Below are 17,879 nucleotides of genomic sequence, written 5' to 3'. Positions count from 1 at the left end.
ACTACTAAGAGATAATTATATGGCCACCCATGGGAAAACAGTAAAGTTGTTACTGTGGAATGCCAGACAAGTTTTCACTTGGACAGTGTTAAGATATGTTAAAAAAAAAATTCATTCCCATTTTTTATTTGATGTTTCCAAATATAAAAAAAGTCAAGATTCTTACACCAATTATCTCAAATGAGACCATGCAAAGCAATTTAAAGTGTATACAACAATCATTCCCCCTTCAGTTTTGCTGCTTTATACAACTGTATGATCAACAGAAAATAGAATGGCATGTGCCTGGTTGGAAAATTTCACCGGTTTACAAACAAACAAACGAACAAACAAAAACCCAACAACACACATGCAAGACAGCTGCTACTTTGTGTCTGCGAATCAACTTACAAACTTTTTAGAATTTAGGAGCCACACGGAACTGAAAATTTTAGCTGCCCAATTTTATCCAACTACCCCACAGAAAGCACAAATGACAGTCCCAACACTGTAAACTTTTAAGAGTTGAGATAGTAGACAGTATTTGTTATTTATAGTAGATTCAACTGTTGAGTCTGCAAATGTAGGCTTTTTTCTCTTAACAGAAATAAATCTCCTTAGCGCCTTTCCTCTAATTTTGCTAGGCTGGGTTCCAAAAGAATAGTGAAGAACCCTTCATGTGAAATTTAAAGTGTGACGACTGAAATATTCTGATGCATTATACAAATTTTTGCTAGTTGCATAGTAAAGACAGGTGGTTTGCTAAATGGCACTGAAGAAAACCCGACCCAGTGGCACTACTTAGTCCAAATGTTTCTGACCAAAGAAAATTATACAACAATATTTATAGGCTCACTTTTAAGAAATGGCTGACATTAATACTGTACATATTTTACATGTCAAATACATAGTCCAAGGGTTTATAAAATAAGTTCATGCATCATTACTTCTAATATCATATACAAGATACCCAGCCCTCCCCCCCACTCCCAGTACTTCTGACAACATTTCAGGTGTACACAGTCTTATATACAAAAACAATCCAGTTTCTCTGCTGTGTTAAGTATATAATTTAAAGAAACTTCAGAGATCACTGAGGAAAAAACCCTTAGTCCATTGAAGATTGATACAAAGTGTCAATCTGTGGGATTTAAAATGTTTCCTTTTAAAAAAACACCCAGAATACATAACCTCTGTACAAAGAAAAATATAAAAATTCTGGATGATCACGTTTGATCACACTACATAATTTAGAATGAAATAGCATTGGTTAAAAGTTTTTCTACTTCACTCATTGCTTTGACAGCATTAATTTGTGAACTAATATTTATATTTAGTTCAGCTGCATTTATGGCACAAGATCTCATTTTCAAAACAGTGGCACCAATTTTCCTTAAGTGTAACAGCATTCTATTTTTAGCAGCAATTATATTTTTAAAGGTTAACAATTTATAGAACAAATGTATAACTATGCTTATTTTCTACTTTATATTCCACCAGTTACAATTATTTACAAGAAGCTAACGAATGTCTACATATGGAATCATCTTTCACTTGCCCCACCTCATTTCTGACTTGGTCAGGGAAGTATAGGTGTTTCAGACAAGGTATTTATGTGTTTTAGATGGGATTCTTGGATTTAAGTGAATATAAAGACAAGTGTAAGACAAAGTAATTCTTAATTCAGGTATGTTCCAGTGCCCCAATATTTAGTTATATGATAAATAGTACCTACTAACCAGCTGTAAAAGATGAGATGTTCTAAGGTGCCTTAACAATCTAGGTCTGTAACAGCTGAACAAGAGGCCATTTCACTCAATTGTGATGCAGTCAGCACTGACTGGCATTTAAGGTGGTAACCAGCAAGTTTAACTAAAGAGATGTCACTAAATTAAAAAACTGGAAATATGTTTTTAAAAGCAATTTACATTGAGGGAAATATGGTTCTCATGTATTCTGTGTAAAGAGAGATTATGGATGAAGGGGATTGGCAATGGAGCATGCTAACTCAAATTCCATGAATACAGTTTTCGTGATGTTATGTACTACATGCATTTTGCTTACTGTACCTGCCCTAACAATCACCAGCTCTACAGAGTTAAACTTTGTGTTAAAGGACTATTGAGTTTTAAGGGAATTGGCCATATCAGGTAGTTAGGGACATAATACCGGTTGTGAAAACTGAGACAAATGAGTTGACAAATTCCCGAAAATAGGGCCATATAGAAATAGTCCAAATCTGGAATCTATGAATCAAAATTGTGATCCTATGAAACAAGTTTTTGGGTTGATGGACTGCTTTAATATCAAGAATTACTGTCGTAAATTCCCACAACAGAAGGATTTGTTGAATATGTTAATACTGTGAATGAGAAAACAATTTAGGGGAAAAATATACCCACGAATAAGCTGATCTGACAAAAACCACAGACTGACATCAAATGGACAAAAAACTGAAAAAAAAAATGCTGTGAAAATGCCAACCAAAATAATAAGGTTGGTGGGCTGGGGGCACAGTTAAGGCATCTAAAAAAAATTCCACATGGCTTTGGCTTATTAAAATATTTTACACTATTTTTTTTTAAAAGAAGATTTGAAAGCATCTGAAAAACATGCAGATTGTTTGAAAATCCTGCATGGCAAATTCAGACAGTTTGCAAGCGTCATTCAGATGTTTGCCAAGGATAATAAAGCCTCTGCCCACGAGACTGCACATGGTGGAAGAGGTCCTTCCAATTCTCTCTATCTTACACTAGATGGCAGCCCAGAGGTCTGTGCAGCAGTTACAAACAGGGTGTTACTATCTGGAAGGGAAGGGACTGTGGAATTTCCATTGGTTGGAGAACAACCCAGCTTTAGTTTTTCCAGGTACTCGGCATGTACAGGCTTATGACACTGGAGAACTTTGATGGCATCTTCTACTTTGAACCACTCTCTCTTTCTTCCTAAAAAACAGTATGAAATTGGTTACTAAAAATAAAAAATAATGAGGTCAATTTTAAAAAGCTATAGACTATTAACAATGCCCCCTCAACTGTCTCCACAAATAATGACTATGTTTTTGGGAATGGCTTAGACAACAATATATTGGGGAACAATTTTAAGATAATTCAAATTTGGAGATGTATATTGATCTTCTCTAAAAAGTAACCCAAAATAATTTAAGATGAAAACTGAATACGCATATGTAGTATTTGAATTAAGAGAATTCAGATAGCAAAAGGAAAGGGAATTTACCTATATTAACAGAATCTTCCCAGTCTTCTAATATTTCAGTGACAGTAAGAACATAAACATATGTTCTGTGCTTTCGGTCTTGGTTCTGCTTGAATATAAAAAGAAAAGCATTTTAATCTACAAGACCTAGCCATATACACATTTTCGTGTGAAAAATCCAGTGTGGCATACATTAGCATAGTCTATTTGCCAATATAGGCAAGTATACTCAGTCATATAACCCAGCCTAAAAGTGAGTTTATATGAGACAAAATATTTAAAATGGTGTAATTAGCTCCCAATACTAAACTTTTAGCACTTTGATTTCTGTCCATTAGACAATTTTCATAAAGAAAATCTTAAGATTGGAATGGAATCTATATTAAAAGAACTGCATTCCTGTCATCTTTATCCTAGGTCCTATTCCTGTGGGCTAATCCCAACAGTCTTTTGTGACTATGGAAACTGCTTCCTTTAGGACCTCTGTAGAAGAGCAAATAGCCCCAGTTCCTTTAGAACATGCCTCTTAGAGGGTCACAAGATGCATACAGAGCACAGCCCTATTAACCTAGACCAGGGCCTCTCAACCTTGACCATCTACTTCATCACCCAGGATGAAAATTTTTTTTAAGAGACACTGATTCAGTGAGTCTGAGAGGAGGCCTAAGTATTTAAAAGCTTCCAGGTGAACTATGCGCAGCAATGGTTGAGAATAATACCTAGGATAGTCCATTTCTGGAATGTTACATTGATATTTTAGTCCTATATGCCCAAACTCAATTTTTAACCATATTAAAACTGCTGCCTAGCCTTGTCTCTAGGTTCAAAATTAAACCCAAGTTGGCCTTAAGATGAAGGGGCTCATCTTCCTCTTGACTAAAGTTAGCCTTGTTTGCTATAGTCTAAGACTTTAGATAATTGCCCTATTTTTTTTCTACCACAAATCACCTGAGCAATCCACTCATTCAGTGTCTTATGTCTTCGAGAATGAAAGAAAACTCGCAATATGTTTTCCAGTTTAACCAGGAGATGGTGCTATTTAACTGGCTAAAGCAAGTGCTGAATTATGCAAAATTTTGAATAGTATCTTAAGAACTTTATTCTTAACAATTACTGTATTCTGGAAGTCATCAATTCTATCAAGTGCTGTACAATCAGAATTTTTTCTGAATCCCTGTAAAAGGCTTAAAATTAAAATCTGTAAGGACTGTATTTACATAGTCCTACCAGCAGGACTAAACTAACACTTAATCTTGGGGGAAAAAAAGGTCACAATGTGTCTGATATACCATGTATCTAGGTCTGAATTTTGGATGAAAATATATTTGAGAACAGCTTGGGTCTCATGACCTGACCTCATTTCTCCCCACCTTCCACAGAATACCTGTCACTTCCAAATTTCCTCTCCACAAATTCCATTCTGACTTCAGTCATAACAAATTATACAAGAAAATTCTACGCTTCTAGTATCTAGTCTGTGTATCTGAGTTCTGCATCCTCATGGTGTCCTTTCAGGATAAAGTCATTATGTATATCACCCAATGTTACATGCTGAAGGCAAAGGGTACATTTCAAGACAGTATCCATGAGAAACGTAAGCCCTTAGGTGATACTGAGGATATCACCTCCTAAAAAGTCTATACCTAAACTGTATACAGTGAACCAAGAGGTAAGTCTGTCTATATCAGCCCCACTGTATTGTCATATAAAACAAATTACCACTGTAATAATGCTGTATAAAATTAATGGTATACGAAAGTTAAGCAGCTTTTACTTCCCTCCCTCCTAATCCTTATGACTTGCTTGCCTACTGATAGTTTTAGAGGAATGTCTAGTTCAGGCTGCTGCCAGAAGTAGGAAATGTCTAGTTCAGGCTGCTGGCCTGTTAGGAAGGAAGAAATCATTAATTCTATCCTCAGCAAGATGAGGATTACTTTTGTAACTCACCTCAAATATGCCCAGGAGTCTGCCCAATTTTCCTTTGACTCCAGCCTATTAAAAAAAGATGAAATGTAAAATTTTTATCTCTACATAACAAAATTCATATGCAAGTTATTTTCTTTCTATGTGTTACACTTCCACTGCACAGTCCTGTTCCTTTTACCTAGTACTGTGACACTGGAACTTCAGTGTGTGCCCCATTCAAACCCATACTGCAAAATAACAAACTGGCACATGCTGTCTCCTAGAGGATGCTCATCCCTTAAGACCCGTCTCTAGCAAACCTTTCCAATTATGCACCAACACCCAATGAGAGCCTTACCATTCACTTCTCATTTATGCCCTAAATGCTGTTCAAGTTTTTATGGCACTTGATCTATGCTGTTTTGCCCCTGAGTAAAAGCAAGTTCTATCTCTCATCAGGTGTGAGAAGACAGGCAGGCCAAGTGTGCTTCTGTGCACGTGTGTGCCCTTATTTTACTGAACTTTAGGAATAAGCCAGTAAAATAAAAGCAACTGGCTTTTTTATTCATTTGAAAAGGAATTGTAGCATATGAGGAATGTCTCTGTGCATTTTTGCTCAGTTAATACAAACCTTGCTCTGGGGCAAGGCCATCATGTTATATGTTGATCACCTATCAGACTTACTGTCTATTTTTACCAGGTAGAAAAAAGAATCTGCTTAGCAAAGCACTAGCTGTAGTCACATGCTTTAAAATGTTGAATTAGACAACCAAACAGCACCTGTGGGATCTGCCTGTCTTCTTGCCTTCTCCCCGGTGTACGCAGCAAAGTGCCTTGTTTGTGAATCTCACCCAGAACATGCTACTCTTCATCTTACCTCTTCATAAACCTCCCTCACGGCAGCACCGCCAGGCTCCTCCTCGGGCTCCATTCCTCCTCCTGGGACAATCCATTGATCTGGGTACCGACTGCTGCTCACCAACAGCACCTGCAAGATCGACCATAATCGTAAACCCCAGCCCCAGAAGCACATTCACATTCATTTCCCCATGCTACAACAGCAGAATTGGGCAATTGCAACAGAAACGGTATGACCCACAAAGCCTAAAACACTGTTTGGCCTTTACAGGAAACTCTGCAAATCTGGGTCAAGAACAGCATTAAGATTGAAATGTGCACACACTTAAAAACAAACAAACAAAAACAAACACTATATTATCACAGAGTAGTATCCTATCACTTTTTAATGGTATCTGAAACAGGAAATATATATTCATCCTATAAGTGAAAATTTGTGTGCCAGGTTAGGTTAGAATTCACCGAAGTTGGGGGGGGGTGGAGAAAGGCTATGATAAATAACCAAATAATGTTCATGAAGGTAACATCTTGACCAACTTGAACAAAAATGTCTGCAAAATTACCTTAGTATATTGCCTTCAAGTAAATGCAAAGAATTCTCACCAGAAATCAATCAACTGAGAGCAAAGCTTGATCCCCAATGCAGGTTCTGGTTTTCTGACACTGTGCCAGCTGTCTGCCCAGCTTCCTCCCTACTGCCAGAGGAACGGATGGCCCTCAGGAGTTCACAGCCAGCCCAGAATTCACCTACTTAAGTTGCCAGAACTCAACCTTCCCCAAATGGAAAGTTCCAGGCTGACAGTAGTAGTTTAGCAAGTCCCACACCTTTCCCCCAAACCTCTAAAACAGGGTTGGAAGATGAGGGAACACCTGTCCAGGTGCACAATCCCCCTCAACTTGAAAAAAAGCAGCACACCTTTGCCTTTGGACACACCATCACCACAGAGCAGTGGATCAACTAATGCTCCAGTGATCTGAGCTCCGTTTCTCTCATTCTCATCTGGATAGGACTCTACTGCTCCTACCAGCATCACTCCCCCAAGTATATAACTGGCAGAACAGTGGCGAGTCCAGAGAAAGCACTGTAAATTAACCCCACAGTTGACAAAGCCTTAGCTAAAGTACTAATGGCTGACACTGAGGGAACCACCAAGTCCAAATATAGCAATTTTGGTAAAGTAAAATGTAAGACAGCCTTAAATTTAAGCTTTCTTAAGTATTAGCAAATAGAGCTTATGTATCAAAATTAGAAACTAAAGAGCCAGAGTAAACAAATCTAGCAAGAACTAGAAAGCACAGGTTTCAACTTGAAGATGTTTATAACTCTACTAATCATAAACAAGATGTGTTTCATTTCTTGATGCACATGGTGATGGGTACCAGTGTCGTCCTCTGTAAAAAGAAGTAACTATCCTTTCAAGACTGTTGAGTGTTAGTATTAAATACCTTAGATCCTAGACTAAATACTCACTGTTGGCCATTACTAGCTCTTCTGCTTTCCCACCAATTGAGTTGAATTAGCCTATCAAGACAAGCTTGTTGGGATGTCCCTGGTGGCACAGTGGTTAAGAATCCACTTGCCAATGCAAGGGACACGGGTTTGATCCCAGTCCACGAAGATCCCACATACCGCGGAGCAACTAAGCCCGTGTGCCACAAATAACTGAGCCTGCGCTCTAGAGGCCGCGAGCCATAACTACTGAGCCCGCAAGCCACAGCTACTGAAGCCCGTGCGCCTAGAGCCCGTGCTCTGCAACAAGAGAAGCCACCGCAATGAGAAGCCAGCACACAGCAACAAAGAGTAACTTCTGCTCTCCACAACTAGAGAAAGCCTGAGCACAACAAAGACCCAACCCAGCAAAAAATAAATAAATTTTAAAAAAAAAGATAAGCTTGCTCCCCAAATTTTGCCAGTTGTACTTGTTTTTATAATTACTGACAGTTAATGATAAATGACAGCAAGAAGGAATTACCAAAAATGGGTCTGCAAAGATTCATTAAAAATGTGTTATTAAAAATTGCTATCAAGGACTTCCCTAGTGACGCAGTGGTTAAGAATCTGCCTGCCAATGCAGGGGACACGGGTTCGAGCCCTGATCTGGGAAGGTCCTACATGCTGCGGAGCAACTAAGTCTGTGAGCAACAACTACTGAGCCCGTGTGCCACAACTACTGAAGCCCACGAGCCTCAACTTCTGAGCCCACGAGCCACAACCACTGAGCCCATGTGCTGCAACTACTGAAGCCTGCACACCTAGAGCCCATGCTCCACAAGAGAAGCTACCACAACGAGAAGCCCGCACACAGCATGCAGAGTAGCCCTTGCTTGCTGAAACTAGAGAAAGCCCGCATGCAGCAACGAAGACCCAACACAGCCAAAAATAAATAATAAAAAAATAAAATTTAAAAAATTGCTATCAAATTAAGTATGGATGAGATACTAAAAAAAGACTACAAGAAGGAAATTTTAAAAATCCAGAAAGTTAAAATTCTACTCTGTACAAAGTGAACTGCAAATCAGATTTCACCTTTGTATTTTATTCAAAACGAGACTTGCCAAGAATCTACGGTATTCAAAGACTCTGACCCTATTATCAAGACTGGCAAATGAATGTAAGTTTTTAAGTTAAAACAAAAATGTTTAAGGCACCAAAGTGTTATATCTTACATCAAGGGAGAAGTAAATGGTAACCACCAGTCCTGACCACAGAGTTGGAAGCCTCTTTTCCTGGTTACTAGGTGTGAGTTAGGGATAATCTGGTTTCTATTATCCAAACAAAATTCTTACTACACAATGCTATGCTCTCTAAGCAACCTCCTTGATTACCTTCATAATGGAACAGGACAGTGCAGGTGGCTACCCACCAGAAAAGTACATCTTCATTTAGTAAATAGGGAGTTTCAAAACCATCAATATTTATAATGTATGAGTTCTGAAAAAATGAAATTCAGTGTCATATATCTAGGTCAATGACTATTATGTTCCTATTTGACCAAGACAGTCTTTAAGAACTAAATTACATAAGGTTAATAATGTTGAAAAACAATTAGTACAGTCTGTGCCTGTTTTTGAACTAACACTTAAGCTTCCGATTTAAAACCAAATCTTTATCTACAGGATATCACTATCATATGACTAAGCTTCTCTTCCAAATGATTTAGCTGAAATCAAGAACTTATGATGCTGCAAGAGTCTCTTGACATTCCAAAGTGATTAAATTTGATTAAACCATTAACTTCAAATGTATCTTTTAAAAAAATGGTCAATTTAAAATGAGTAATACCTAAGGTACACCAACTAAATGTTTAGATGATCAGCATCTAAACAACTAACTTAAGAGATCTGATAACGAGCCTTTGGTGATGGTACAGATTTGGAAACCAGTATGTTATTAAGTACTTGCCTACTCATCCTGAGTACTTTATTTGGAGTTCAAATGAGGTCAAGGCTACATGGGGGGTGGGGGGGGGGAAGGAGGATGGTGATTAAGAAAGAGCAAGAGGGCTTCCCTGGTGGCACAGCAGTTGAGAGTCCACCTGCCGATGCAGGGGACACGGGTTCGTGCCCCGGTCCAGGAAGATCCCACATGTCACGGAGTGGCTGGGCCCGTGAGCCATGGCCGCTGAGCCTGCGCGTCCGGAGCCTGTGCTCCACAACGGGAGAGGCCACAACAGTGAGAGGCCCGCGTACAGAAAAAAAAAAAAAAAAAGAGCAAGAACTGAGGGATATATTCCATAGACAAGAATAAACAGAATTATGCAGAGGTCTGCCAGGGTAGAAGAAACAAATCTGAACACCATAAGCAGAAACAAGGACAATTAAAACCCCTTCTACACATTGGAAGAATCAAAACCTATAGAACCATATCACAAAGCATTATTATTCAATATCTCCCTCTCACCCCCTGCAAAGCCATCTAAACATTCTATAACATCCCCAATGTAGTAGATCTATAATGTAGCTTTAGCAATGCTAACTAATGCTCTAAGAATGGTGTTACTAAAAACAAACAAAAACTTCTAGAGAAAAGGGTTCTCAGACTATCCACTTCCATCTATACTTTGTCTCAAAATAATGCTTATCACAATTTTTAAATTCTATGGTTGCATTAACTTTTACAAACTTCTTTCTTCCCTCAGACTTCCAAAAAGGATCCATAATTTTACAGGCTCCAAAATCCTAGGTTGCCTCTTAGACGTCTGTGATGCAAAATCTGAGAGAAAGTGGTGAAATTTGCTGGAGGTTAAAACAATCTACACTGTAAGGAAGTAAGAGAGTGAAGGGAGTGGGGATAAGGTGTAAAAGACAAAAGGGATGAGGGTACAGAGCAGTTGCTATGAAGTAAGTCTACTGATATTTGCCACTAAACATATATATGGATATGAATATATTTATACTTATATATTACCGTTATCTATTAAGGAAATGACCAATGCTTAAAAAAAAAAAGAACGGTATTACTGAAGTAACAAAAGATAGGTTACAAAAGCTTATTCAGTAAGAGGATACATCAACAGCTGACAGATCCATATATGGTCATTCACAGGTTTTAAATTCCGTTTCAACTACTTTTCTAGGCATATAAGATTTTATGCACCCAACAAGTTGACAGTCTGTCACATTAGTGACAAGATGACAAAGATGAAAGTAGACATTTTAACCTTCCAGATAAGCCAAAGCTGAGACCAAAGGAAAGATTTATAAAAAGGAGGCTAGTCCACCCACCAAGTTGCAGTGCTGGACTTGAATCACACTCAAACCCCAAAGCCAATGGCATTAGAGTGGTGAAAAGTGAAGACACTTCTTCCCCTGATTCAACCTGACCACCTTCATATCAGCATTCCTCCTACTGCACTATCAGACCTTATCCCTCTTCATGTACTGGGCAATTTATCAGAATAAAACATTATTCACCTGGCATTGTTGAGAAGTCATTTCTCACATTTGTCTTTTTCTTAGATACCTAATGTTTTAAGATTTGGAACAGAAGTATTCTTCACTTTTAGTAGCAACAGTATAGTGATAGTGGTCCACTTGGAACCAGTCCTGAGTCTTGCTGGACAAAGCTTTGTCTGTGAATTGGAATAACCTATAATATAGATTCTATACCCTATATTGCCCAAGTCCTCCTCACTGGGGATGCGTAAAAGCGTGTAAACTAGAAAACGCTGTTCAATGTCTATATAATGCAGTCATGCCCTCAGAGGCTGGAGGTACATGGGATTGTTAGTTCCCTACACCAAGGGGCCCCAAATTGCCCTTCGTGTTTCAGCTTTTACCCTTAGAACCGCTCTGGGTCATGGCCCCCTGCCGCGAACAACTAGTCACTACAAACTACCGCTTCTTTCCTAGAAAAAACAAAGCTATCCAGAGAACCCCTCAAGTGATGCCTAAATCTAAGAATGAAGAATTTTATTTTGTGAATTGTAGCTATTTAGAAGCTGTTTTGGGGTTGTTGTTCTTTCTTCCCACATTATCATGAATAAGGATAGCATGAATGGTTAAAACGAGCTCTACCGTACTTAACTGTTTCATAGGCATTTAGCCAAAATTAGGCCCGCAGCATATTAGGAACACCTACTACACACATACACATTTTAAAAGATAGTAAGTTACAAAAATAGTTATTATATCCACTAACCACTACCAACTGCTATTACTAAGCAAACTAGTACTACTTTTTTGGGCTATAGAGGCAGAGTGCTATAAGAAGATCAGAAATAACAGTGCATTGTGTTGAAAATGTGTTTAACCCAAATTAGATTATATGGATTGGTAGATAATGGTAAGTTGAGTTGACCATGACTTTTTCTCCTAGCATGTTAATGTTCTGAAGTGATGAGGTAAACTTTTACCAAAGTAGAGAATGCCTTGGCGCTAAACCAAAATCACAAGAATAAAACCAGAGGTGAATCGTACAGAAGTGCCTTCCCTTGAAGGAAGTGGCTGGCTGAGTAGGCGAAGTAGCCCTTCTCTAGGTCTGGGAGAGCTGCGGGCACGGATGAAGAGGGCTGGTGACATTTTCCTGGATTTAGAAAAGGCTACCTTTGGATAGTTAATTCTGATGAAAGTGGTTTCCATTTGAAGCATCTTCAAGGACTTAAATCTCTGAGGAAGTAAGGGTCCCAGAATATATGTCTGAAAAGGATTGTTGATCCTAGGGGTTAAAATGCTAGTAGGGAGAAGCATTAATATTAGATTTTGTTTATGAGAGCTCTGGTTTTAGAGTTCCGTAGGCTTTGAGACTCTACTCTTCCCAGCAAGTCTTAGTTTTAGTGCATGATTTTGTAGAATGCAGACATTTTGGAAACATACATTCTGCATTGAGATTCTACTATCTGTAGAATGCAGCCCCTGGCTCAGGGAGCTTAAAAATTAATTGGGGGCTTCCATGGTGGCGCAGTGGTTGAGAGTCTGCCTGCCGATGCAGGGGACACGGGTTCGTGCCCTGGTCCGGGAAGATCCCACATGCTGCGGAGCGGCTGGGCCCGTGAGCCATGGCCGCTGAGCCTGCGAGTCCGGAGCCTGTGCTCCGCAACAGGAGAGGCCACAACAGTGAGAGGCCCGCGTACCACAAAAAAAAAAAAAAGTTAATTGGAACAAAAAGTCCAAATGGAAGTTCTTAAGACTCTTTGTCTATGTTTCCCACTTGCAACTGTGCCTGGATTCCATCCAGGATCAAGTCATTTCTATTTCTCTCTTTAGAATTCTAGCCTATTTTGCTGCCAGATCATTCTCAAACTTGAATACATCTAAAATCAAAATATTCCTTGTCCAAAAGTAAGAGTTCCTTTCTTGCCTAGCAACTCCTTAACCTTACATTTAAGGTGCTCTTTGTTTTTCAGCCATTATTTGTTCTATGCTATCCTAAGCTGCAGCTTAACTAGACCACAGCCCCAAGTCTTACTGTTTGTGAGGCTTGGTTCTTCCTTTCCCACTCACTGAAATCCAACTCCAACTGACTCACGTTGAATCTTAACCCTGGAGTACCTGATGGTACTTTTAACCTTATTTTATTTCCTTTTTATCAGTTATTTGTCTAACCTCCTGCTGTACAGCATGTTCCTTACCAGGTGACACTTTTCATCTTTGCATCCCTGTTCCAACTATCATATCTGCAAATATGTTCAATGGAATCCATTTCAGGTTACCTTTTGTGAATGTATTGTCCACTTTCACTGCACAAGCAGAGTATCCCAGCTACTCTATGGAACACTTACTTGTTGCCTTGACTGGAAGCCCAACTGTCAAAAGTAAGGGTGGTTCCCCACAGAAATAACTAGCTGGAGAGAGGATCAAGTGAACATGAGATTTAGAAATAAAGGGGCTCAAAATGATCTGCCAGCTTCTGTGACCTCGAGACAAGTTACTTCTGCTGCCTAATTTCTTCCTATACAAATGCTAATGCTTATTATTTAGCTCACAGGGCAGAAAGAGATACAATGGGAAAGTACATAAAACCACACCCAAAAGAATAAAGACTCCTGCTGTTAGAACATCTTTCCTTCCTACAATAACCTATTCTAAAGTAAGGTCTACTGAGACCCCCTTCAGTACAGACAGCCAGACTAGAATACTGCATAGCTTTTGAGGGTCAAACGGCAATTACTATTTTATTTCAACTTACATTCTATAAACACAACTACAGAAATGAAGATCTTGAAGATCTAAACCAGACATTAAAGAGCATATTCTCTAACAAACCGATTCACTTGGTCTCACAACCTCCAGGTTGTCAAAGTTTTATGCAATGAACTTATCTACTAAATTCTCCAAATCTTGCTCTTTACTTCATTTTATAATGGCACTGGTCTCTTGAGTCGACCAGAGGCTAGGAATTTAGCATTTATTACAGTAGAAACAATTTCAAAGCACAAAAACAACTCATTTATTTGCTAAGGTTAACTTCTGAAGCTCTCCTCAGACTTTGCTTTACCATTCACACAATACAGATCATTTCAATTTCCTCCCATTTCCCATATCTTCCCCTGGGAACTTTTGTTTTTACAAAGCCTGAATTCCAAGTTCACGTTATGGCAAGACTTCAAAGTCACTACTTTCGCAAAGTCTTCCAAGCTCAGCCTCACAAAATCTCACTCATTCAAGCAAATCTCCGTGTGCCCAGTCGCTAGGGACTGAGCCCTGTGTTAAGAGCCCAGCATCAGGAGTAAGGACCCGATGCTGAATTCCGACTCTACCACTTCCTAATTACGTCATTTTGGGCAAATTACTTATGCTCTGCAACTGTCTCCTCACCTATAAACCTGCACTAAGAGGATTAAATGTAACAAACTTAAAGGTCTTCAGGCAGTGCCCAGCACCTAGTAAGCACCCAACTAAGAAAATAATTACACAATAGGGAGCCAATCAGGTAAGATTCTTGACCTATCTTGATCACTTCTGGCTACTGTATTATTTTATATTCAAAGTTTGCTTTGTCCTAACATGGTCCTTCCCTCAAGGACCTTCTAATCTTTTTAACAGAATGCACTTAAAGCTTGTTGACTTTGTAAATGCTAAAAACCTTTCCCTCTCTACTTTCTGGCTCTCCTAAATAGGCCCAGTTCAAAGACACCAATTTCCCTTGAAAACTCTTCTGGAATTTAAGTTTAACCACTTAGAGACCCCCAACTGAGCACCGGATCAGCACTAAAGGGCTTGGTTTCTTTTCAAAAAATAAAGGCAAGACAAGAGTTTGAAGAGCACCATTCTGAGGCACTTTGATCTTTGTTAGCATAGTAAGAACAACTAAGCCACTGAGAGTACGCTATGTCATACTCACCCTAACTACAGGGACTGGCAATAAGGAAGCCATTAAATTCCCGTCTCCAGCTTTAGCCTGTAATTTTATTGGACATAATTGGTTATGGAAGTAGAACTCAGAATGTTAATGCTTTCCCTGTCTAACCATTTTAGAAGTGGCAATGCTAAAAGATTTTCATCGGCTACCAATCGACTATTATTGCTCTATGGAAATTTAAAGCAGTGAACCATTTTTAAATTAAATAAATATAACAAGTAAATAAAAACTGTTCTCCAGGAAAACCTCAACGGCCTCACTATCAACCCAATGCTGATGGGTGAATTACAGAAGACTGACTGCTGCTTCCTTTTAGAAAAAGACTGCTTCTCTCCAGACGTCAAGCCAAACATAGCAAAGCAGCTCTGATAAATATGCAGAGAGCTAGAGATTACTGTCTGAAAATGGCAACTTTGCCCAACTCTAGTCCATCTTCTCCCTTCTGGTGTGACTCCACATTTTTCACTACCCATCATTCTATAGCCAGAAAACTTTCCAAGAGTAGGCCTTGTTTAAAAAAAAAAATCAAGTATAAATATGCCAAGTGCTTGTAAGTTAAAGGATCCACTTGAAAGTGGAAATGACAGAACTAGATCGAATGAGTTTTTATTTTAAAGCACGGGGACTGGATATTCCATAATCATGCCTACATTCATCTGAAACCGCAAACTGCTGTAACGGGAGGAAAATATAACAGGCAGAAGGGCTTGGGCTGCAACACTCACGCCATTGCTACCCTCTCTGTTACAACTCAAGGTTTTATCTCGCTCCACGCTCAGTTCGCAGGTTAAAGTGGTAACTCCCCCTAGGCGGGACCTAGGCGGCCCGGGACCTTTTCGGGTGCCAGGAGGCGTCTCGGCCTCCTGTCCTAACCACGACCCAGTGGGAGAGCATAGGGCTGGGCGAGCCCCTTTGTTTCCACAATCAACCCAGAGAAAGGAAGGAAGGAGGGAGGGAGGGCGGGAGAGAAGGAGGGAGTGGGCTAATCCCTTCCAGCCCTGGGGCCAGACGGAGGGTCGGCTGGGAAGGGGATGCAGAAAGGGAAGGGCAAGGGCAAGGACCCTCCTACTCCGGCCAGCCCGAACACCCAGCCCAACCCCGCCCCGGCGCCCCCGAGGAGGGCACCGAGCGCGCCGACCGCCCTCACCTCGTCCTCCTGCTCGCTCCGGAAGCACAGGCACGCAGCCCGCTTCTTGAAGCCCTCGCGGTCATAAGTCCGCGTCTGGTTGGGCTTGAACTTCATCATAGAGGCGGGCTCTTGCTGCCGCTGCTGCTCCGGCCGCCGCCGCGGGGGCCTGGCCGCCGCCACCCGGCCGGGGAGTGGGGGCGAGGGCGAGTCGGGGGGCAAGAAGGCGAGGCGGCGGCGCGGGGAAGGGCAGCGAGGCCGGGTCAGTCCCGGAGCCGGCGGCCGTTCCGACGCGGTGCAGGGCGCGAGCGCCGGTCACTGGAGCCCGGGTGCCGGGGAGGAAGCGCCGCCTCTTCCCGGGCGTCCGCCGCTCTCCATGGAGCCCGCCGCCCGCTCGCCTCCGCTCTCTCCTGCTGCTGCAGCCGCCGCCACCGCCGCAGCCGCCGCCGGAGAAAGAGCGAGGCTCGAGGATCGCGCCACGAGGAGACAGTGGCAGGAACTGGCGCCGACTGGGCAGCAGCGCCGCGGCAGCTTCGCACCGCCCCCTCCGCCGTATTTAAGGGGACCGCGCACGCCCCGCCCCCAGGCGCACCGCCCTGCGCGCGCCTCCGCGCCTGCGTGCCGAGGCCGCTGAGGTGGGGGAGGGACGGCGGGGACGGGGCTTCGGCCTTCAGGCTGCTGGATTTCGGCGGGGTCGGAGGGCTAGAGCTCCAACTCGGCGTGGGAGGACCGGGATCCAAAATGCCAGCGAAGGCACGGAAGCAAAGACCCTTACCTCCCTGTTTATAAATCCTGTTATTTTCCCTGTGAGGGTCTTAAATAGCCTCTCCGTGAGAGGGGGTCTAACCACATACCTCCTCAGAAAAGTCGCTCCCTGGTCAGAAAATGCCTGGCGGCGTCGCCGCGATGGCAGTCTCCGCAGTGACTGTGTACACGTCCAGAGAGCGCCCGTCAAGTGCGGGGACAGAAGACAGTGGAGACCTGGAAAGGTGAAGACGTTGGTTAAGAGGTTTTACTGTTTTTGTTTTGCAGGGGAAGGGAGAAGGCAGATTTCCTTTTCGTTTTTCAGTCTTTAGTTGGGGGTAGCGTCGCTTATATTCCCTCAAGAGTCAACTCAAGCTTAAACGTTTGTTTGAAGCCCTGGATAACGTCTCTCACTTTGTCCTACCCTCCAGAATGCATTCATTAATGCCGGCAATGGCTAATATCTCCTAAGTGTATCTCATGCTGAGTTAACAGGCACAGCCAGGTGCTGGGGGCACAACGCTAAATAGAGTGGAATGTCTGCTCTCTAGGGGCGTACAGTCTCTCGGGGACTTGGGACAAACAACTTTTACGTTTTCAGGCAAGCGCCAAGATGGGAGCCAGGAGGCCTGTCTTAGTGTTAAGGAAGGTGGTAAGGAAGCTCAGGGGAGCCCCTCACCCCCTCCATCCTGTCCTGCCCACAGAGCCCGGGCCGCTTAGATCCAGCCCCACTTGACAGTTCAGTCTTCATTCCTGGAGGGCCTACTGAGTGCCAGGCGCTGGCATCTAAAACCAGCCCCTGCCGTGCCAGGAACGTAGGCACCTGAGAGCAGACAGTCAATCACACAAGTACATGTAAAACTACAAATGTGACAAGGTCTCAGGTGGTAGAGGGTTTAATGGAGAGATTTGACCAGTTCTGCAAGTCAGAGAAGGCAGCAGGGCAGGAGCTGAGGTTGAAGGAGGAGCTAAGTAGACTGGGAGCCTGGTGCAGTTTTAAGGCTGGGAGAACTGGGACTTACGCAAAGTCCAGAGGGGGAGGGAGTGAGGAGAGTTTGTAGAAATGAAAGAAAAAGGCCAGTGTGCCTGCACCACGGGTGTGGGGAGGTGGGTTCCATCTCTGGCCCAGGGAACTGTGGGGGCTGACTGTTCAGAACCTGGGGGCCCTTGGAGAGCTCAAAGTGGGCATTGGTCTTCTTTTTCTAGGCTCTGACCTCCTTTAGGTTAAGAACTGTTGCATCTAACTCATCT

The 17,879-nt window shown here is 41.9% G+C and overlaps 1 protein-coding gene across 2 annotated transcripts; it reads right to left on the bottom strand.

Annotated features, from left to right (window-relative positions):
• Window positions 1–98: 98 nt before the first annotated feature.
• On the bottom strand, window positions 99–16,400 carry NUDT4 (nudix hydrolase 4). 2 transcript variants are annotated; one of them, XM_082850912.1, is made up of 5 exons: window positions 15,906–16,400; window positions 5,978–6,088; window positions 5,143–5,187; window positions 3,217–3,304; window positions 99–2,924 (listed from the first exon to the last, which is right to left on the bottom strand). In XM_082850912.1, exons 1-5 carry the CDS (start codon window positions 16,002–16,004, stop codon window positions 2,722–2,724), a joined length of 546 nt encoding a protein of 181 aa, XP_082707038.1. In that variant the 5' UTR covers window positions 16,005–16,400; the 3' UTR covers window positions 99–2,721. The 2 variants fall into 2 exon arrangements, with proteins under 2 accessions (XP_082707038.1, XP_082707039.1); XM_082850913.1 differs by having other exon boundaries at window positions 3,217–3,301.
• Between the last annotated feature and the right edge of the window lie 1,479 nt (window positions 16,401–17,879).

The sequence above is a fragment of the Leucopleurus acutus genome (assembly GCF_964270905.1).
Source record: "Leucopleurus acutus genome assembly, chromosome: 11".
Classification (NCBI taxonomy): domain Eukaryota; kingdom Metazoa; phylum Chordata; class Mammalia; order Artiodactyla; family Delphinidae; genus Leucopleurus; species Leucopleurus acutus.
The sequence above is the reverse complement of the archived record's forward strand: the minus strand, read 5'-3'. Positions and strand labels throughout refer to the sequence as shown.